The 22,503-nt window shown below is 50.1% G+C and overlaps 2 protein-coding genes across 2 annotated transcripts in view; both read left to right on the forward strand.

Moving 5' to 3' along the window:
- Positions 1-8,066: 8,066 nt before the first annotated feature.
- Positions 8,067-13,770, forward strand: XCR1 (X-C motif chemokine receptor 1). The gene has a single exon (XM_036030430.1). It carries the CDS (start codon positions 8,773-8,775, stop codon positions 9,784-9,786), a length of 1,014 nt encoding a protein of 337 aa, XP_035886323.1. The 5' UTR covers positions 8,067-8,772; the 3' UTR covers positions 9,787-13,770.
- Positions 13,771-17,361: 3,591 nt separating this feature from the next.
- Positions 17,362-22,503, forward strand: part of FYCO1 (FYVE and coiled-coil domain autophagy adaptor 1) — a 71,432-nt gene continuing 66,290 nt past the window's right edge. Inside the window, exon 1 of the mRNA XM_028518701.2 lies at positions 17,362-17,821. The gene's annotated coding sequence lies outside the window, so the exon portion shown is untranslated. The remainder of the gene's footprint in view (positions 17,822-22,503) is intronic.

Consider the following 22,503-nt stretch of genomic DNA (forward strand, 5'->3'; position numbering starts at 1 on the left):
AGGAGTCACCGGCCCAGGCGTCGAAGGGCAGAAGTGAGGGTGGCACCACTCACTGCTACCCCCAGTGAATCACCAGCAAAACGTTTGCCTCTTATGCCCCTAGCCCTCTGCTCGGCCCGTCTTGTGGTCTTGTTTGCAAAGGGAGGAAAGCTTCCACCAGGAGAACATTCCGTGGAAGCAGAAGTTATGACAGCCATCCGGACACTTTGGGCCCCTTCTGCCTCTGAATCAAGAGGCAAAGAAAGGAGCCGCTGTGTTGGCTGCAGAGGTCGATCCTGACTGCCCACGGAAGCTGACCGGCCACTGTGGTGGACACTGGCCAGCAGAGTTCCGCCCTGTTGTGGCTGAAAGAGAAAATAAATGCACAGGCGACAGCAATCCTGTGGAGAAAAAAAGGAACGGCACGGCTACTCTCTCAAAGGGAGAGCGAGCCTATGAGTGCCTCGGCCACTCTCGCAAGAGGAGAGCGCCCCAACCCTTGCCTGGACTGGCTTTTATTGTTTTTCTCGGGGCTCATATCAGAGAAAGATGTATTATCTATTACATAGAATATTGTTGTCTACATTTGAGGTACAATCAAGGAAATGAAAATAACGTGCAGAGGGGAATGGCGGCGAGCTGATGAGCCCTGTCTTTGGGTGAATTTACACAAGCTTTGGGAATTACCTTGAAGATAGACAATACACACTTGTTGTTTCAGACCAGGGTTTTAGCAAGAGCAAGCCATAACAACCAGTATGCATTTTCTGGGCCTGAGTCCCACGGGAAAACTCGGTTTGAAGGTCTGGCTCCTGCCCACCAGCTCGCTTCTGTAGGTTTTTCCATACAGAGCTGAGTCACATTGGCCAGATTGAAACAAACCGGTCCCCTGTGGGCCACTCCTCTCCACAGTACAAGTGTGGAAGGTCATGTCTGGAATACGGGCGATTCCTTAGGGTGTCTCTTAGGACCACCTGCTGAAGTGCTAATGATCCAGGTTCTAGGAATGAAAGCTTGGACCGCCCATCAGCCCAAGAACCACGACCAGCTAAGGTGCTTGCCCAGAGCGGTGAGCCCACGGAATGGGTGGTGGGAGAAGGTAACGACGTACCAGCTGTGGCCACCTGGTCGCGTGCAGAACTGAGCACGGTAACAGGGAGAAGTATCTTCTCCTTATTTTGTCACGAGTATGTCTACATACATATGTATTCGGCAAATAAATGTTTCTTCCCTCTTATCCTCGAACATAAAATATATTCATAACAAATAACTTCGCATTATGGATTCAAGTTACTGGATAAGCAGAAAAAATAAGTATTGCTCAAGAACTTTGCAACCTATCTGGGGAAAGGTTAGCACATTTGCAGCTGTGAGCAACACAGTTATGTCACGTTAGGCAGAAGTCTGACTCTATTCTTGTACACAGGGAACTGATTGGCGTGGAATGGCAAATGTAGCCCAGCCCTAGGGGAACGCCCACAGGTGTGTGGTGGCACGCAGGATGCCAAACCCACGGATCGGTTCTCCCGTGGGAGACCAGGCCTGCATTGTACCTAGCACTTGCTAAAGAGACTGCTTTGAGACTAGCTCTTGCTAAAACTCCTTCACCCCGAGTTGAGGCAGCAAATGCTTACTGAATATCTTTAAAGTAACTCCCTGAAGTCTATGCTAATTCTCCCAAGGACTGAAGTGTAACCAAACCAATGGTTCTTATCATTCCCTTGCATTTGCAACACTTTTTCCTTGTTAATCTGTAAGAAGGAATCAGTAGCATCCTTTCCTCTGCTATCTGTAAAAAGTAATTACTTAAAGCAAACCAAAGTATAATGAATGAAACCCTTCTTGGACGTATGCTGTTAGAAAGCCAATAAAAGCCTGTGAAGGCAAGGGTCGGGGCGCTCTCCCCTTGAGAGAGTGGCCGTGCCATCCCTTCTTCTCCACAGGACTCAGCACTCCATGTGAAGCTGTGTCGTCTCAGCCCTGGCTGGTGTAGCTCAGTGGATTGAGCACAGGCTGGGAACCAAAGTGTCCCAGGTTCGATTCCCAGCCAGGGTAGATTCCTGGGTTGCAGGCCATAACCCCCAGCAACCACACATTGATGTGTGTCTGTCTGTCTGTCTCTCTCTCTCCCTCCCTCCCTTACCTCCCTAAAAAAATAAATAAATAAAATCTTTTAAAAAAATGTTAAAAAAAAAATCTGTGTCGTCTCATCCATAATGCCGTGGACACTGTGGACAGGTGTCTGCATCAATCATAAATGTGTGCATACATGTTCTTATAAATGTATCTATAATACATATGTATATTGGTAAATGTATATATCTACAATTTATATTACATAAATCATATGTTATACATTAGATAAATGTTTACCCAATTTATAGTATATAAAATACACGGTTATATTTCTGTATAAATATGTGATTTATAATATATCTAAATATCATATACATATAATCTGTATATATTTTTAAATGCTGCTGGTTCTCTTTCTCCGGTAGAACCCTGATTTACGCACGGCCCGATAAAGCTGAACGAGAAACAAAAGTCTTGCGGGCTACGGCGGTCAGAGGTACTTGGACCTCGGTCAAGTGGAAGTGAAAGTGAGCAGGCACCTTTCCTCTTTTCTGCCAGAAGTGGGAAATGGAAGCCGCATGTTACGTAGAAGTAAAAGTGAAAGTCCTTTACCTCTTGGTCCCCAAATCTGGGAATCCGGAACCGAGATTTCCCTTCCGGAATCCACCAGCCAACCTGGCGTGCGCAGGCTGACATCGGTGGGACCGCACCCACAGGCTGTCTCTACACGACACGCCTGCGAGTGCGGGTGCCCATCGCCTTTTCCAAGCAGGGGAACGACCGGGTGCGGCGCTCAACGTCCTGCCGGCGGACGGATTTCCCCCCACCCCGTGCGTCCGGGACGTGCAGGAAAGACGCTGCAGTTCTCTCCCGCTGAGCGCTCTGGGGTGGTGTGTGTGGATCCCGCAGAGCCACCCACAAACCAGGCATGAATGTGACTCTCCTCGTCCTCTCCTCGTCCGCCTGGACTCAGGGAACTCCTCGGGAGGTCAGACGTGTGTGGGATGGGAGTGAAAAGGCAGAGCAGCAAGAGTAGGGGCCGTGGGGCTTTGGGTCACTTCCTCACCCAACTTACTTGTGCTTTCGGGGTCTGCTTGGTCCCAGTTTCATATAAAACACTTTCGGTTGATGGCGTGGTGGGACGCACAGAGGCTGCTTCTACTGGCAACTTAGGGGTTCTATACCCCCCAGCTTCCTTGGGATCCTCCCGTTAAATTCCTGTTCCAATTTTCAGGGTCTCTTTTTTTCCCAGTCAATGCCCTCACTTTGTGAGAGGACACACTGCAAGCCTGTGGATGTCATTTGCACTGTAATTCCACCACTGCAGGTTGAGAGGTGGTTTGGCTTCCAGAAATCTCAGCCTGCTGGCGACAGGACATAGGCTTTCTTGAAGGACAGACACCAAAGTTTCCATGTCATTTACACAGAGCTTGACCTCACAGTCTGAAGCCCCGAGCTCCTCCTTTTCCTTGCGTCCTTCTTCCAGGACACTGGAGGGCCACCAGCCAGTGTCACTCATTATACACCTTCAGGTGACTAATGTGTCCCACGGTATCAAATACATGGATAGTGACCTAGAACTTTGCCCTTGTAAGTATCTGGTTAAGAACACATGTCAGATGTGATGTGGCAATAGAGATACGTCGCCCAGGCAACCAGGGCTCTGATTTCTGTCACTGCAGATTAGTTTCACTTTTTCATAATGTTATATAAATGGAATCCCACCATGGATCCTCTTTCTCACTTCCCTCATCAAGAGTCATTTCGAGATCCAGCGTGTGTAGTGTGTGTTTAATAGGCTGTTCCCGCACCATTTGTTAATAAGGCTCATCTTTCCCCGCTGAGTGGTCCTGGCACCCTTGTTGAAACCACTGATAGATGGAAAAACCTATCTACATTTACAATCTTAAAGAGAAAAAAAAAAGAACAAACTTTGAGAACGCATACTCCCTGACTTCAGAACTTACTGCAAAGTTGCAGAAATCAGAACAGTGCCAAGTTGGCAGAAGGATAGGCCTGGAGAATAATGGAATCTAATTTGCATATAATTTAGAGTTCGGAGCTAAAACTGAGACGCTCTAGGCAGGCAAGATAGGTACACATCTTTGTGACTTCGAGTTGGACGACAGTTTCTAAATGGGACACCCACACCACAAGAAACAAAAACAATTTATAAATTTACCTTTACCAAAATGAAAAACTTTTGTGTGTGGCAGGACACTACCCACAAATTAAAAAGGAACCAAAACTGGAAAAGTTATTTGCAAATCACATATTTGATCAGAGACTACTGTCCAGATTACATAAAGCAACTCTTGCAGTTTAATAATAAAATTCCAGATAACCCCACATTTTAAAAGGCAAAGGCTCTGCATAGACACTTCTCAAAAAAACAAAAACAAAACAAAACCCAAATGACCAATAAGCTCATGGAAAGATATTCAACATTGTGATTTATTAAGGAAATATAAATGTAAATCATAATGAGTTACCATTTTGTACTCTACTTTTTTTAAAAAAAGAAAGGAAGAAGCCCTGGCTGGCGTAGCTCAGTGGATTGAGCACGGGCTGCGAACCAAAGTGTCGCAGGTTCGATTCCCATCAGGGTACATACCTGGGTTGCAGGCCATGATCCCCAGCAACTGCACATTGATGTTTCTCTCTCTCTATCTCCCTCCCTTCCCTCTCTAAAAATCAATAAATAAAATCTTAAAAAAAAAAAGAAAGGAAGAAAACTAACCCGTGTTGGTCAATATGGGGAGTCACTGAAACTCCTACCCAGCTGGTAGGAGAGGAAAACGGTCCCGCTCTGTGGCAAACAGTTTGTGAATTCCTCCAGGAGTTAGACATGGAGTTTCCCTACAACCCAGACAGTTTACTTCTGGGTGTGTACCCAAGAGAATTAAAAAGATACATCCACGTAAAACGTGGACATGAATGTTCCAAGCAGGATTATTCGTCATAGCCAAAAAATGAAAACAACCCAAACGTCCTTCCGCTGATGAGTGGACACATGATATGTGGTTTCACCGTATGGTGGAATCATTCAACCACATTACTTAATCAGTTATTCAGCCGTGAAAAGGAACGGAGCCCTGGCATGTGCCACAGCAGGACCGCCCCTCGCAGCACCACGCCAAGGGAAAGAAGCCGAACAGAAGAGGTCACGTGGTCTGTGATTCCATTTACATGAAATGTCCAGAGTAGACAAAACCGTGCAGACAGGAAGTAACTTAGTGCTTGCCAGGGGCTGGAGGGGGGTGTGGAGCGGGATTGATTACTAACAGGACTGGGCTTTTTCTGGGGGAGGGAGTGATGACGGGAATGCTCTGGAATTGGATTGTAATGATGACTGTACGTTATATTGTCACTATGCCAAAAAGTTCCAAATTCTACAATTTAAAACAGTACATTTTATGTTACATGAATTTTATCTCAATCTATGACAACCGCAATTATATATAACTGGTACATTAATCCAATAGAATGTTTGATAAAATAAAAATAGAAATTAAAAAAACACACCATCCTAGCCCTGGCTGGCATAGCTCAGTGGATTGCGCATGGGCTGCGAACCAAAGTGTCTCAGGTTCAATTCCCAGCCAGGGTACATGCCTGGGTTGCAGGCCATGACCCCCAGCAACCACACATTGATGTTTCTCTCTCTCTCTCTATCTCCTTCCTTTCCCTCTCTAAAAATAAATAAAATCTTTAAAAAAATACACCATCCTTTAACACCCCTTGTAACTCCAAAATTACTTGAATCTACCGTTGGTGGAACCCAGGGCTCAGATGACCCCTATGCTGTGGACCCCACCTGCCCGTGGAGCCTGACTGGGTACCAGCTCTTCTACATGTGAACAGCGAGCGCTGTAGCCAGGTGCTAACCAGAGGACTAGGAGGGCAGTAAGGGGATGTGCCGGTGGACCAAACCGGGAAGGCCGGTGGTGGGTACGACAGCCTTCCACACCTCCCCCGCCCCGCCTCCTGGCAGAGCAGGTGTTGCTGTTTGACCATAATAGGGAAGCACGACTTCTGCCTCAAGACGTGTGTAAAGAGGTGTCGATATAGGTGAGTTCCTTTTAATGTTACATTTTCCCCTAATTTTTCAAATACTAAACCAATTTCGTATTTCCAGGATACACACCACTGAGTCAAGGTGTGTTATTCCTTTTAAATGTGTGGCCGGATTTGGTGGTCGGGGGTTTCGTTTCTATGCTCATGAGGGATTTGGGTCTGTAGCTGTTGTTTTCTTGTTGCAATATCGTTCTCCGGTTTTGGGATCAGGATGGGGCTGGCCTCGTAAAACGGCTTGGGAAGGATCCCGTCTTAGAGTTCAGATCGTTTCTGGAAGATGGGTGTCATTTCTTCCGTAAAGGTGTGACAGAATTCGCTAGAAAAGCCATGTAGATCTGGAGCCTTCTTGGTGGGGAAGTTTTTCTCTAGAGTTAACGACATGTCTGTGCTAAAATGCGGGATATTTCCATTTGCCATATCATTTCAGATTAGTTTTAGGACAGTGAGAGTGCTGAAAGCTTTATTCCATTTCATTGAAGCTGTTGACTTTGCTCAGATAAAATTAAAGCACTGTTTCATCAATGCGCTATTCTGAAGTCGGTCAGCTCTGCAGCGATGGCTTCGCCTTCGTCCCGGCTGTTGACAGTTTCCATTCTCTTTTTGTTCGCGATCGGTCTGGCTGGAGTTTCAGGGCTGGGACAGATGCTTGTCAACCAGCAGTTTTTGTTCTGTACGTTTTCTCTCTTTTCTGTTTTCTGCTCCCGTGTGTCTTCTTTTTCCTTGATTTCCTTCCTTCGACTTACTCCGGGTTTAACTTGTCCTTCTCTTTCTGGTTTCCGAGTCACTCATTGTAGGTCACTGGTTTTAGACCTTTCTTCTTTCTAATTAAAGCATTGAGAGCTGGAACCTTTTCTCCAAGGGCTGTTTTAGTCGCCTCCCATTAATTTTGATATGTGCTATTTTCATTATGACCCAGTCCAAAAAAAAAAATAATGCAGGGTGTGGCACAAATAATGCCCCCCTCTTATTACAAAATCTTGCATTGCAAAATCATGAGCATGCAATTCTGTAACATAACAATATCACACTCAAGCACACCGTGTGCCATTTTAGATGAAATGTTCAAGTGGAAACGAATTTATTACACCCATATTATTACCCTCCCAATCACACTCCAGCACCGTTATTTCTGCTGGACCCTGTATTTGACAACTTGCCTTGTGATTTCTTCTTTGACTTGTAGATTTTTTTTTGGAAGTTGTACTTCCACATTATTGAGGCTTTTCTACATATCTTATTGTTATTGATTTATAATTTTGGACCTTTTACATAATTTTCTTTTTCTTCTGAAATTCCATATCTCTTCATTCATTATGAATATTTCTCCTTTCTACCTTTGAGCATTGTTATAATAGTTGCATTTTCATCCTTCCTGCAAATTCTAACACCTAGGTCTTCTCACAGTCAGTTTCTGCATTGTCTTTTGTTCTGAATATGGGCCATATTTTCCTAGTTCTTCATACACTGAGTAATTCTGTACGGTATCCTGAATTTCATAAAAGCTGTGTTGTGGAGATTGAATTCCGTTTTATTCTCTTGATAAGTATTGATTGTTTGTGTGTTGCTCATTTGTTTAGCAGACAATGAACATGGCCGACTCAAGTCTTACCTTTGACCCCCCTGAAGCAGACAGCAGCTCAAAAGTTCAGTTCTTTTTTTTTTTTTAAGATTTTATTTATTTATTTTTAGAGAGGAAAGGGAGGGAGAAAGAGAGAGAGAGAGAAACATCAATGTGTGGTTGCTGGGGGCTGTGGCCTGCAACCCAGGCACGTGCCCTGACTGGGAATCGAACCTGTGACACTTTGGTTGGCAGCCCGCGCTCAATCCACTGAGCTACGCCAGCCAGGGCCAAAAGTTCAGTTCTTTTAGCTTGCACTGGTGCGCTCATGGTGGAGTGGCCAGCCCAACATTGCTACGGCAGAGATCTGCACAGAATTCGGGGCTCTTGCTCTCTAGCCCTCTCCTAGGAGAGAGTCATGCTCCATCTCTGTCATCTCTTTAGGAGCCTGTCCCAGGAGACAGCAAGGTTTTTCAAACAATCCTGCCATCAGGACCTCAACATCGTATGGGAGGAAGAAAAGAAGGGAGTGGAGGAAGAAAAATAGGAGAAGAGAGAAGGAGGGAGGGAGGTGGCAGACATAGTAAATGCTCACTAGATATTTGTTGAATAAATTATGGCGTGACTGTGGCCTCGTTAGCTCTGTGTTAGAAATGAGGACCCGCGTTTCAGCGAGCTTCGGTGACTTGCCCAGGAACGCAGTCATGGAGCCAGAATTTGATCTCACATCTTTGAATCCAGTTCCACTTCTTTTTCCTGCACCGAGGAGACCGGTCTAGCTTAGTGCTCCTCAAATACCAATCTTCAAGGAGAAGAGGGACTTAGGATAGAATGTAAATTCATTCACCTCTTTCTTCATCAAGAAAATCTTGCTAAGCAGAAAGTGCTAAGCGTGCTAGAGTACGCTTAATGACTGCATGTTCTGGTAAAAGTTCCTAATCTTACTACAAACAATTCACCAGTCGGTAGGTAGCAGGTCCATGGACCACCCATGTCTGCAACACAAATGCTCTTGCACTCTAGCCTAACCACATGGCTTTAAACTCCATGCCTGTATCCTTTCAGATGCTCCCGGTGTCAGGATGGAGCCCTCAGGCATCCCAGAGTCCACCACTCCTGGGGATTATGAACTTGACGGCCTCATGTGCGAGCTGCAGACCTCCACCTTCGCGGCCTTTAACACCACCATCCTGTACTCGCTGGTCTTCCTCCTCAGCCTGGTGGGCAACAGCCTGGTGCTGTGGGTCCTGGTGAAGTACGAGAACCTGGAGTCCCTCACCAACGTTTTCATCCTCAACCTGTGCCTCTCAGACCTGGTGTTCGCCTGCTTGCTGCCTCTGTGGACCTTGGGCTACCACTTGGGCTGGGTGCTGGGAGACTTCTTCTGCAAGCTCTCCAACATGATGTTCTCCACCAGCCTCTTCAGCAGCATCTTCTTCCTGACGATCATGACCATGCTGCGCTACCAGTCCGTGGTGAGCCCCCTCTCGTCCCTGCGGGTGCACACCCTCTGGTGCCGTGTGTCGGTGACCGCAGCTGTGTGGGCAGCCAGCATCCTGTCCTCCATCCCTGACACCATGTTCCACAAGGTGTTTAATCTAGAAACATCATCAATATGTGAGTATTCTGAAACCAAGTGGTTCCTCGCCTCAGCCTACCAGCACATCGTCTTCTTCCTGTTCTCCATGGGGGTCATCCTGTTCTGCTACGTGGAGATCCTCAGGACCCTGTGCCGCTCCCGGTCCAAACGGCACCACCGGACAGTCAGGCTCATCCTCACCATTGTGCTGGCACACTTCGTCAGCTGGGCTCCCTACAACCTGGTCCTGTTCCTGCAGACGCTGCAGAAGCTGGAGATCATTCAGAGCTGCACGGCCATCGAGCGGCTGCATTACGCCTTGCTCATCTGCCGCAACTTGGCCTTCTCCCACTGCTGCTTCAACCCGGTGCTCTACGTCTTTGTGGGCGTCAAGTTCCGCAGACACCTCAAAAGCCTGCTCCAGACCTTCTGGCTCTGCCGGTCACAGGCGCCCAGCTCTTCCTCGCCACCTCACTCCCCACGTGCCTTCCACTCGGAGGGTGCCTCCTTCTATTAAAAGAGGGCGGTGCCGCAGGTTGAGGTGCACAGAGGAGCTGGGGTGGGAGCAAAGAGGAGTGGAGCGGGAAGGAGCATCGCAGAAGGCGCGACATGAGCAGTGCTACCGGCTGCAGGGGTGGGGACGACATATGTCACGCCGGGCCGTCCTCTATGCCCCCTCTTCTGCAGAAAAGTGGCTCACTGCCCAGAAATTGCATATTGCCCTCAAGAAAAACATTTCTTGGATTCTGAGTTTATTATTCATTCTCTTTCATTCATGTATTCATGCAGGCCTGTATTTCTTATCATTGCTGAGTTCAGAAGGTTCTGAATGAATCAAAACCATGGAAGGCTTCCCTGAAAGGAGCATTCTTCAAGACCTGATGAGGGGCTGAAACTCACTAGGAGTGATAATCGCACAAGAGAAGGCTGCCGGCAAGACGGTCTCTGCCGTTCCTGGCTGTGGGGTTGTCCCAGCTGGTTTTGGGGAGCATGGGTTCTGTCTTCCTCAGCGGCGACTGGATGAGACTGTCCGCAGGACAAAAAGTAACCCTAGTCTCACGTAAGCATAGTTGGAACGAAGTCTGGAGTCTAAAACCCCGAAGCTGGACTGGAGACGTGTTCTGTATCATGACTCCAGTTTCCAGCACAGGAACTGGCTTTGCCCATTTAGTCCATCAGTCTCTTATGGAAAGAAATGGATGCAACAAAGGCTGTCTTCTGCATGGAGCGGGTATCGGGAGGAGATAAAGATAGACAAGGTAGAGCTGCTGCTCCCCACCAGGTGCCAACAGTCCAGCTCCGAAGGCCCCGATAAGTAAGCACCCACCTCGGTGAAGGCGCCTAAGGTGCAGGTGCCTCTGGCATCTCAGTCTCTCCAGCTGGATGTTGAACAGACCCTTCGGATTCGTCACTTCCCACCTGCAATGTCCTCCTCCCGCTCTATGGCACCAGCCTCCCCTCTGGCTGCTCACCCTCCAAACCTGAGTCATCTTTGAGCCCTGCTGTCCTTTCCCATCACTCCCATGGCCAGGTTCCATTGATCCCACCTTCCCAAGGTCTCTCAGAGTTGTTCTTGCCATTGCACGCCCACAGATCCATCCCCAAATGGCCTCACTTCCTTGGTGTCTTCCTGCAGCTCATCTCTTTCCCCACCAGTGTCCTCTGCATTGAAATCAGGGTGCTCAAAACCCTCAGTGGCTCCTTATCACACAGGAAGAACGACCAAACACCTTAGCAAGTGCTCCAAGGCCCCTGCAATCCAGTGCCAGCTGACTTTTCCATTCTCATTCCACCCTAAAGCCCCACCCTCACTAGCTTGGGATCCAACTGCAAAAGACCACGGGCCCTCTTCCAGACACCCTTCTCCCAGTTTCCTCCGGGCCTCTGGCATGCTGTCACCGGGGCCTGGACACTTGTCCTTCTGCTCCCTAATGTACAAGCCCCAGCTGAAAGGCCAGCTCCTTCAGAAGGCCCTCCCCAATATTCAGATCAGGAGAGCACTCTCCGGGCTATCATGGCACTCTGCTGGTCCCTGCAAAAATATTATTCATCCTTTCTACCACATGTCATAGTTACGTGTGTGCATGGCTTATCTCCCTGCCCCAGGAGGCCGCAAACCACCTGAAGGCAGGAATTTGGTCCTACGCCCTGCCAAGCAGGGACCCTGGTGCTCTGTCACAGTGTCCTAAGTGGGAGCAAAGAATGACAGCTGTCACTCTTCTTCTAATTTGTGCTTTTTTGAGGAGCTGTGCCCTGGGGCACTTTCTACCTGCCTTGCCCCAGGCCTCTCCTTTATAGATATTAACCTTCCTTTCCTGGTCTATGCTCAGAGTTCATTGCCTAATCTTTTCCAAGGTCAAGGGGCAATGACTACACTTGATCTAGCTTTTTAGTTCATGGTACACATGCTTATCTCTTACACAGTTCCACAGCTTCACATCCAAGGACAGAAGTAAAAGCCACCCTCTAAACTTTCCCATACACACAGACCTGGTCCCAATCTGTCAACCTGATTCAGCTCCACAGCGAAGCCTTTGGAAAAGCTCCCCGGGTGACCCAGACATGCACCCTAGCCGGAAACATTTGGCTGCAACTCCTTGAAAATGGGAATTCCAGGACCTGCCACAGATCCTTGGGCAGGACTTTGCAGAGTCACTGTGGCACTCACTATATGCCTGTTGAATAAGGTAGCAATGAAGACCGCCCTGGGCTGGAGCCTAGAGAGCTTATATGGCATTTTCCCCTCCATTTCCAGCTACGATGTCAATGATCCAGTTGCCCCTGGGTGGCCAGCCATGGAGGAGTTTGACCTTGCCGGGGAAGAGTGAGGGTCTAATTTTAAGAACTAGGTCAGTAACACCTGCTGGAGAGGGCTGGGCAGTGGACCAGAGGAGGGACTAGCTAACCAGCAGGTGGGGCCGTCACTCACCGTGGATGGAAGAAACAGCAAGAGGAAGGGGACGGTGAGACGGTTTCAGGGTCAGAGCCAAGCCTGTGGGCCTCTGTCGGGCTCATCGTCTGGCACGCCTCAAATGGATAGGATTAAACTTCTGTTCAACGTTCATTTGGACGGCAGGCTGAGCCGAAGGAGCAGAAGGACAGAGGTTTCCAGCTCCCGTATCTACTTGGCCAAACCAAAGTGGGTTTTGAGCCTGTTCTTCTTAGAAGGCAGGTTTGGGAGGTCTTGTATCACCCCGGAGCATCCCCTTTAAGAGGCCTGATCCACCGTCTCCTTGCCCCACCCCATTCCTTCAGTCCCAAGATGCGTATCCAAGTATTTCCTTCAATACATACAGCCACGTCACTAAGAGCACTTTGTGAAATACGATCAGGTTCATCTCTTTACGTTTCTAGTGCTGTTTTGGCACTCCTGGTAGACCAGCTCTCAGAGAGATCTTTAACCAAGAGTCCTCCCCTAATCCAGCTCCTTGAGAATCCAAGGGGAGAGGCCTGGAGACAGAGAGGTATGAATGGGAAGGTGGAGGGACATCCTATCAGAAAGGGAGCGCGGATGAGGCCAGGGAGCACACTCTATGTTCTCTGACCACCCCCTCCACTCACCACAACCTGCTGCTTCCCCCTCCCTCCACCCACCGAAACCACTGTGCGACCTCGGCTAGACTCTTACGGGACTGTCGCTCTCCCAGCAGTTGAAAAAGGATGCCCCGGACGCTGAGCTGCAGACCTTCCCTCCTGGAGCCTAAAAAATCCCCAGTGGTACCCAAGGAAGACCCTCCCCACAGCACTTCCATCTCCACGTTCTCTCAAACAGAAGCAAGAGGAGAGGAACCCTGCCGATTGTCAAGTAGGGACGACCTCCAAGCCCAGGGCAGCCCCCAACCTCCAATGACCCCAGCCAGTGTGGAACTTCCTCGATGCACAATCTGCGTTGCATGTCTAGAACCTTCCTTGGTGCCCCGAACAATTTGTGGTTGGTGGAGTAAGTGAATAGGAGACCATCTTTTTGGTTTGTTTTGTTTTCTATTTCCATTTCCTTTTCTGATCGTTTGCTTATAGTACGTCTGCCAGTCAACTCCTGGTACCACCCACGGGCTTCCCATAATCCTCCTCTTGAGCCCGCCAGCCCAGACATCGCCTGGTGTGTTGAAGTCTTGAAGGCTTCCATTTGGGAAAGCTGGCAGAGGGACCCCCAAGGATGGGAAGCCCAGCAGACAGATTCCCAAAGTAAATGGGCTGAGCAGGCCCTTGGAATGGGAGGCCTGGGCCCAGACACCAAATCCAAGCTCTTTTACTCCCTCACTGTGACCTTGGGTGTCTCAGAGCCTCAGTAAACAGCTATCTCTTAAACTGTACAAATGTCAACAACACAAAGACAGACTGTAACCACACAAGAAAGGTGTGCTGGAGGTCATGTGTGTAAAAATACTTGCTTTGTAAAGCGTTCGGCCACAGGCTAACATGCATTCCTCTTGTGATCATCTTATGAAAACAAAGCTTCATTGTATCATATACACAAATAAATTGCTACCCAAGATCATTACATAAGACTCCTCAAACTTCTCTGCTTGCAGGGGGGGCTGGGCTAGGATTTGGAGGTGAAAGGAGGGATACGGAGGAAGCATTGGAGCTGAAGAGTGGAACAAGGCCCAGGTGCGTCAGGATGGTGGGAAACTGGCCCCATTTAGGCCTCAGAAAAAATTGTCCAGGGCCAGGTCTGCCTTGAGTGCTCTGCGGCTCAGTTTTCTGTCCCTGTCTCTCCGGTGGCCTAACACCCAGGTGTTCTGTCCCCAAGTCCGGGGCTTTTTCCTATTTCCTGATCCAGCTGTGTCTGAACAGGAACCTTCCAGAGATCAGCCCTCCCACCGGAAGGAATGATACTGCTTCCTGCTGGGGATTTCAGGCATCCTGGAGATCTGGCAGGAGATACTTCGCAGTCTGGGGAGGAGTTTGGGAAAGGGAAGTGGGATTATCCTAACTCCTCACTAAGTTATTCTGAGTACAGAGCTCGCCTCTCCACCGTGGATGGACCGGTCCAGATTTGAGGTGTGAGGTTGTTGCAGTATCCTCCCACACAACCTCCCCAGCCCCCACAAAAGGAAGTGTGGCAAGAGGGACCACAGGAAGACAAAGACAGCCCAGTTCCTTGACGTTGACCATTTCAGAAAATCAGTCTTGAGCATCGTTCATAGCTAGAAGAAATGGGCAACAGCTGGGCCTGGGGGATTGGACGATTGCAGGGATCAGAGACAAGGGAGGAGCTGGCGGGAGGAGGTGTGGACCTCGAGGTGGTTCCTGGCCTCCTCTGTGGAGGGCCCGCCAGTGCCCAGCCAGTGCGAAGCCTGTGTTGTGGGGGGAGACGGCAGAGACGAACTAACCCTACTCTCCAGCTGGTCAGCCGCTAGCTCTTCCCATTTGGAGAAAGGTTTCCATAGGACTACTGCAGTCCCAGGGAATTCCTGGCCCCTTTTCCAGACGATCCGAACGAACCCTCTGGACTAAGAGAAAACGACCTGGCCTGATTGTCCACATAGCTGGGAATACACACCTTAAACTTGTCACCAAAACTATTTCAAAGAACTTTGCAATGAACGATGGGAGTTCGGGGAAGGAAGTGCCCACCTGTATCTGTTCCCCCCACTTTGAGTACAACTGGTTCAATAGTCTGTCTCTGACCTCATCCAATAATAGAGAAAATATAAGTTAAAAAAAAACAATAACACCAAACATTGCTAATGCTTCCAAGTATCTTCTACTTATTTCAAAATTAGAGGACCCACAAATTTTGGTCCCAACAGGAAGTCACACCCACTTTTCTGGCTGGGTCCTCAAGCAAGGCACTTTTCCTCCTTCAGAGGTTTGTGTTTGTTTTTGTTTTTGTTTTTCAATTTCACTGGAGGGGTTTGAACTCAGTGATGTCAAAGATCCCTTCCCATGATTAAAAAATAAAGTCTACCCTGGCTGGTGTAGCTCAGTGGATGGAGCGCGGACTGCAAACCAAAGTGTCGCAGGTTCGATTCCCAGCCAGGGTACATGCCTGGGTTGCAGGCCATAACCCCCAGCAACAGCACATTGATGTTTCTCTCTCTCTCGCTCTCTATCTCCCTCCCTTCCCTCTCTAAGAATAAATAAATAAAATCTTTAAAAAACCTGCCTGAAATTTCTAAAAAAATAAAATAAAGTCTATGGGTCTATAATGTCACAGGTTGCATCTCCATTAGTTTAGGGCATGTTATGCGTTGAATTGTGCCTTCCTCCCAAATTCGAGTGTTCAAGCCCTAACCCCCAGCACCTCTGAACGCGACCTTAGCTGGAAACAGGGTAGTCGCATATACCATGAGTTAAGATGAAGTCTTTCTGAAAGAGGGAAAATGTGGACACAGACTTGGACCAAGGGAGAATGCCGTGTGAGGACTGGGGTTGTCCTACCAGAAGCCGGGGAACAGCAACGATTGCCAACAACCACCAAAAGCTGGAGGCGGTCGCGAAACCCATCCTCCCTCATGGCTGCAAAAGGAACCAACTCTCTCAACGCCTTGATCTCTTTGTCTGAGCAAGGTGACACGGGGCACAAGTGCCAGTGGGTGCACGGGGAATTCCAGCGCGTCTCAGACGCCCCCAGTATGGTTTCATTGTCTGCCTCGCCCACGCAGAAGGCTGCAGCTAACTGAAGATGCGTACAGGAGATTGAGAACTGGCTTCTACTGGGACCTACTCTGTGCTGGGTCCATGTATTTCCACATCTCACAGCCACCTTGCGAGGCTTCGGTCTCCCCACTTAGACCGAGCAGGACATCATGGCTCCGAGAGGTCACACTCCCACATCCAGGCCATGGCTCTCAGTTTGGGCCACATGCTAGATCCCATGGGGAGCTCAAAAAAACACTGATGATGCCTGGGTCCCACCTCCACGGATTCTGATGCAATTGCTCTGGGGTGCTGCCAGGCACCAAGATTTCGAAAAGCTCCCCAGGTGGGTCTAACGTAGAGCCAAGTTGGAGAAAACGGATCTGGCCTGTTTACTCATTCGGTCACTCACTCAATACATATTTGATGAGCAACTACTGTGTGCCAGGCATTGTGCTATGTGCCTGGCACACGTCACGTCACAGAGTCACCGTACTGTACCAGCCACTGAACATTTAGTGCACAAGACACAACAGTCATGAAAGAGGAACAGACTCGAAAGGTTAAGGTAGGAAAACCAATCAATATAGCAAAGCAGTACTACAGAGAGGGAACTTTTGTATGTGCGTGACTTCCTCAGGTCACTTCCTCAGGTGTGACCCGCAGAAGCTAAGTTTGCTTTCGGAAGAATAGCCTTTGGATTTTTTTTTTAATTCACATGACAATCTGTTTAGCCACGCATGTGGAATGGACATGTGCTTGTGGTACCCTGCCCTTTGAACTTCTTACCTTTTGTGAAGGAGAAAATATAGCAAAATCTAAAAGCATTGTTTGGCTGCCTTGCTGATTACATCCTGGTGCGCGTTAATAGAGTTCATATAATCATCATCATCATTATTATTGTTATTTTTAAGTGCACCCTGGGTACCAGGAATTTGGGGAACACTTCACACCTATTATATCATTCAGTCTTCACAACACTCTTCCTCGTTTTACTGGTGAGGAAGCAAGCAGACACCCAGAGGAAAAGAGACCTGGCCAGGGTTACACCACTGGGTGGTAGCCAAGTTGGAACCACAACTCCATCTGTTTGATGGCAAGACCTCCCACCCTAACCACACCCAAGAATGACAAAGTGTTATCTACAGCGCTTCTGGGGAATCAACAAGAAAACAAAATGATTTTGTTATTACCTTTCTCACATGCACACTATAAGAGCAGATATTATTGCAGAGAGCCATATTAATGAATGCATTTTGCTCTATCAAGTCCAGCCTCAGAGTGCTTTGCAAATTAGAAAATATAACTTGTGAATGGAAATTGGGCTGAGAGTGGGGTGGAAGTTAGGAATGCTAGTTCATACATGAACACAGTTTTAGATTTTCAGTAGGGTCCTGTGTTAAGAAGTGAGGGAGGTCAAAAGACGGGCCATTAGACCCAACAGTATGTAATGTTTATTTATTTAGTCCAACATATTAAAAATGTTATCATTTCAAAATGTAATCAATATAAAAATATTCATTTTACATTCTTTTTCGTACTAAGTCTTTGGAATTCAGATGTATTCTGTACTTAAAATGCATGCACAACTCAACTCAAACTGGCCACATTTCAAACTCTCAGAAGTCAGGCATAGACAGCTCTGCTTTCAAGAAACAAGCCCAGACCGCGGCTTGCGGACACACAGGCCTTCGAGATTGAAAGGGTTAACCGCCCGCAGGCCAGGGGGACCTGCGGAGTTGTAAACCTCAGCTCTGCGGAGCATGCTGGGAGTTGTAGTCTGCGCCCGTCCACTCCAGGGTCCGGTGGGCGTTGTAGGCCTCGGGCTTGCGGAGCATGCCGGGAATTGTAGTCCGCGCCCGCTTGTGGCGGGGTCTGCGTATCATGGCCGTCTACGCCGCGCTCTCTCAGTCTTCCGCTTGGCCCCAGAAAGTTTCGGTTCTGCCCAGCGGTGGACCCACGAGCGCGTAAGTGCCACCGGGGGACCAGCCGGACTCTGGGGTTGCGTAGGCTGCTCTCGGCTCCCCAGCGGAGAACTTCCTTCCAGGCGCGGCTGGTCACCTGTTGCCCTTCCCGGGTCTCCCACAGACCCCTCCCGGGCCCCTTGCCCAGCGGCCCGGGGAAGTAGCTCAGGCAGGTGATACTGACCCTGGAACCCAGGCTGCCACTGGTGACCAGTTAGAGAGACCCCCCAACACCTGCCCCAAGACCCCCAACGGCCGAGGGGCCGCAGAGGAACCCACCTCGTGAGGGGTCTCAGAACAAGCTGGGATGTTTTAGGCACCGGAGGACAGGTCCCCAGGTTTCTGCTTGCATTGGCCCAGGGGCTGGCCGACCTGAAGAAGCAGGTTCCAGGCTCAGCGGGGCTAGGACAGCGCGGACCTCCACTTGGCGAGACTCCACTGATGTCCCGAGGACGGTTTGTTTATCCCGGGACATGCTCAGGTCGCGGCCCGTCGCGCTTGCCCCACTGGCCCTGTGCCCAGGTGCAGGGTCTCCGGATCGCCCCCGGGCCACCTCTCCCGAAACGCCCGTGGCTTTGCGGGTTGCCTCCGGGTGGCTGCTGCGGACCTGATGGAGCCCGTGCTATTCAGAACCTAGGCTGGGGGATGTGGAGAGGGGGCTGACTTGTATTATTTTTATAAGAAATCATGTGGGGTTGACACATTAACCACGTGCTTGCATCTCCGGATGGCTTTTGCCACTCTTCACCGTTCTCATTGGCTGCCCCCTCCAGAAGAAAAAGAAAAAAGAAAAAAAAAATAGAGCACTAAGTGAAGCATGGCCTGTGGTGGCCACAGGGTCTCTGCCCCTCTGCTTGTCGGGCCGCAGCCGTTTCCTTTTCCGGCAGAGAAACGGGTCAGGGGCTCCGAGGACGGAGGATCAGGCCTTAATCTGCTCGCTGCCCTCCCGCCACCGCCAGCCTTCGGGCCCCTGCCATCTGCCTCATGCGGGTGCTGGGTGATGCGGCCGCCAGCAGAGAGGTGTCAGGCGGAAGGCTTTCTGCTTTCCGTGGCTCCCACCTTCTGCTGCGGGCCCAGGTTGAGTGAGCCGCACTCGGACCCCACCCCCCTTCCGTGACAGGACCCGTTCTTAAAGCATTGAATGCCCCGTGCCTGTCGCGGGCCATTATTGTTGTCACCCCGGAGAGCAGAGTTAATCAGCTGCCTCGGAGATGGGCTGTAGGTTCTCTGATTCAAAGGATCTGCAAGGGCTCTTGCTTGGGGAAATGGGTTTTCTGCCTCTTTCGTTTTTAAATTGCTTTCAGGATTTTATTAGGAAAACAGTTAAACACAGGATCTTTGAAAGAATCGTGTAGTGAGCATATGCCCACCTGTTAGATTCTACGAGTAATATTTTCCTTGGATGGCTTTTGTAGTTGTCTTAGAGTCAGCCCTCTGCCCGCTCCTTGGTCTCCACTCCTGGTGGCTGGTTTCCCGGGAACCAAATGGGTTCCGAAGCCACGTGCTTAGCCTGGTCCTTTTTGGGGGGCAGGATGGCTCCCACAGATGTTTGTGAGGAGAGGGACCACTTAAAACAGATGTCTGGGAGGGACAATTATTCTCTACCCTTTAAGGTTCTTCTGGCTGGACTACTAATCAAATTAACATAAGACAAACAAACAGGAGAAAAAACAAGCTAAAGTTTGATCATACGTAACCCTCCTGTATACGTGGGAGAGACCCAGCAACACTGGGCAGCTCCCCCAATGGTGGAAGCCATCACCTTAAATACCACCCTCAGCTAAAGAGGAAGGCAGGGGTTGGGGGTGGAGGGGCAGTGACGGGAGGTCACCAGGTGAGCCGGGAAACACTGGGGTGTGGTTGTCACGCAGATGTCGGCCCTGCCTGCCCCGTGGAATGCAGAAGCAGGCCCGCACAGGGAGGGGGAACACCCCCACCAGCCAATGGAGATTTCCCTTCCACGTGTGAATGTCCTTTTAGCAAGGGAAGCTTCCAGGTTTTCAGAGCTTCTCCCACATCTGCATTTTGCCCACATCTTTGAGGGAAAAATAAGGATGCGCATTATACATGGGTGGTACCTGACATACCTTGTGTCTGTCCTTGTGTTTTGTAATATCCGTTGTGTAACATTTCTTGTCCCATAATATGTTCCAGAGCAATGCTAAAATTCCTTCATAATACAAAAAAAAACCAAGTATCTAAATATAAATAAGTAAAACAATTGAATTCAAAAATTAAAACAAAAGATTTTTTTCCCTGCAAGTTTGGGCCCAAAACGTGGGTGCGCATTATACACGGCAAAATACGGTAACTGAAAATAATCGGTATCCCAAAGAGGCATCTTTTGGAGCGGTGAACTCTGCTCCCCTTCAAGAGCAAGACCAGAGCAGCTGGTGACTTTGACCCGCGTTGGTTGCTGAGGCCGTGGGCCGCTGCGTCCAGAACACACAGCCAGCACCCACGGCCGGCCCGCGACCTTCCTCCAGGGGAGAGGCTTGGCTGAAGGGTGAACTGTTTTCTGGTGATTCCAGGGCCACCTGTGGTGACTCAGGCCTGGAGAGGACGCCTTTGACTCTCGGCAGAGGAAGTGTGTTGTCTAACAGGGGGCTCCTGGTGAAAACCCCGGCTAGGAACCCAGTGGGCAGCTCCGGGCGCTGGAGCGGCCCGGGCAGCGCAGCGGGTGAGGTTCGCTAGCTGTGTGGTGTCTTGGCCGGGAGCCGCCCGGGATCAGAGATGAGTGGAGTCTGACCTTGTCAACATCGGCTCACCTGGTGGAGGAATGTCATCGTCTTGCTCAAGAGACAAACTGTATTTTCTATTTGTAATCTCAGTGCCAGTTTTTGTTTGTTTGCATGTTTGTTTTCAAGCTGTTGATTGGTGTACGAGCCTCTGTTCGAACGACTCAGCAACCCAGGGCGGTGGGCACTGAGTTGTTTCCACGAGACTGTTTAGCTTGCTGTTTTGGGATGTGTCACTGCACTGTCCCAGCAATAAGAGCTTCACTGTCAGAGCACGTGGGCTCCGTGGCTTTTGGGGGAAGGGGCGGAGCTGTGCTGCCTTGTCCAGGAGGGGAGGCGTGTCCCCCCTTCCTCATGTTGGAGCCAGTCACCCAGGTGGTTGCAGTGGCTGACCACTGGTGGTCCTTCCCGTCCCCGCAGCTCTCGGTGGCATTTGAAAGACACCAAGTGGCTCTTTGTTCCTGCTTTCAGGGACGAGGGTGTGTGTGTACATCCATGTAGTTCTGAGGACAGACAGGAGAGCTTTCGGTCCTGTGGCTCTGCGGCTGGTTCAGGGGCCAGGGGCAGGTTTGACCAACCACTTGGGGCAGGGGCCGGTAGTGCACCCTCAGCCTGGGGCAGGAAACTGTTAGGGAAGTACTTGCAATTTAGAAGAAAAACCTGAAGCAGAAAAAAGCATTCCAAGCAAGTCGTTAGCATGCAGAGGGCTAGGCCAAGAGAATCCCTAGAAGGGTCCATGAGGGGCTGGACCACTGACCCCTTAACGTGGAGCTGGAGGGAGTTTTTCCAGGGTACCCGCAGACTTGGTTAGTCAGGTCGGGGACACTTAGCAGGAGCCTCAGCCCAAGGCAGCCGCTGAGGATGCCTGCTCCTCTCTTTCCCCAGCTCCGCAGTGAAGGCAGGTCAAGGTATCCTCCCCTCATTGTACCTAAAAAACAAACAAACAACCTTCCCCCACCCCACCCCCCCCCACACACACATGCACACACACACTCACACACACAAGGTAGGAAGAGGTCAAATAACACCCTCAGGACAGAGATATTTGCTAAAATTGCCTGAAAATAGTTTGGTGAGCTAAAGACACCGTGGACCTCACCCCGTGCTGGCGTGATCTTTATTGCGTTATTCGTTGCACGATAGGTCATGGGAATTTCACATGATTAGTCTGATTCTAAATTTGAGTAGGTCCAAATTGGCGAGACTCAGCTATAGTTGATAAAGAAGACTGCTTCCTTGCCCACTGCTACAACCCCCACAGCCCTGGTTCCTGCTGCCCCTCGATCTGCCAGCATAGCCCGGCCCCTGCCCCACCCACACCTGGGTCGCTGCCCTTGTCGCCCCCGGAGCACAGCCGAGCTCAGATCCGTCCATCAGCGCCTCCCCCACCCACCCTCGTAGTGTTCCTGTTGGGGGGTTCCAGACCCGACTTCAGGAACAGAGGAGGCCGAGGGCCTTGGGCAGCGCTGGGTGAGTGGCGGCGGTGCTGGCTGGGTCAGTGCGTCCGGCCAGGTCAGTGCGTCTCAGGTCTCCATCCCCTTAAAGAAAGGGAGACGACTGGAAGCAAGGAGTGCTTGGGAGAGATGAGTCAGGCATACGGTTGGTCAACATTTTAATTATAGGTCTGAGGGTAGGGCTGCCCAAGGGGCCGTGGCTCACGTGTGCGGCAGCGTCTGCCTCCGGGCCGGCCTCCCACAGACTGAGCACTCTCCTAGGCACCTTCTTGAAGCTCTGGTGAGGGCAGCCCGCCCGCCTGCCCACCCACCCACCGACTCGGCGCCGAGCCAGCAGGACCGTGGGCCCTCAGAGCCACAGGTACCAGCCCAGAGCCTGCCCCCCCCCCCCCCCCCCGCCCACAGACGGTAACCGGGCAGTTGCTCCTGGGCGTGCTGAACCAGGCCAAGGCAGTGGACTCTTCCCGAGAGGCTTCCTGCTCTGACCTGAACT

This window comes from Phyllostomus discolor, chromosome 7, assembly GCF_004126475.2.
Source record: "Phyllostomus discolor isolate MPI-MPIP mPhyDis1 chromosome 7, mPhyDis1.pri.v3, whole genome shotgun sequence".
NCBI classification, from domain to species: Eukaryota; Metazoa; Chordata; class Mammalia; order Chiroptera; family Phyllostomidae; genus Phyllostomus; species Phyllostomus discolor.

Coding starts and splice junctions, on each gene's coding strand:
- XCR1 (XM_036030430.1), top strand. CDS start 8,773: ATGGAGCCCTCAGGCATCCCAGAGTCCACCACTCCTGGGGATTATGAA.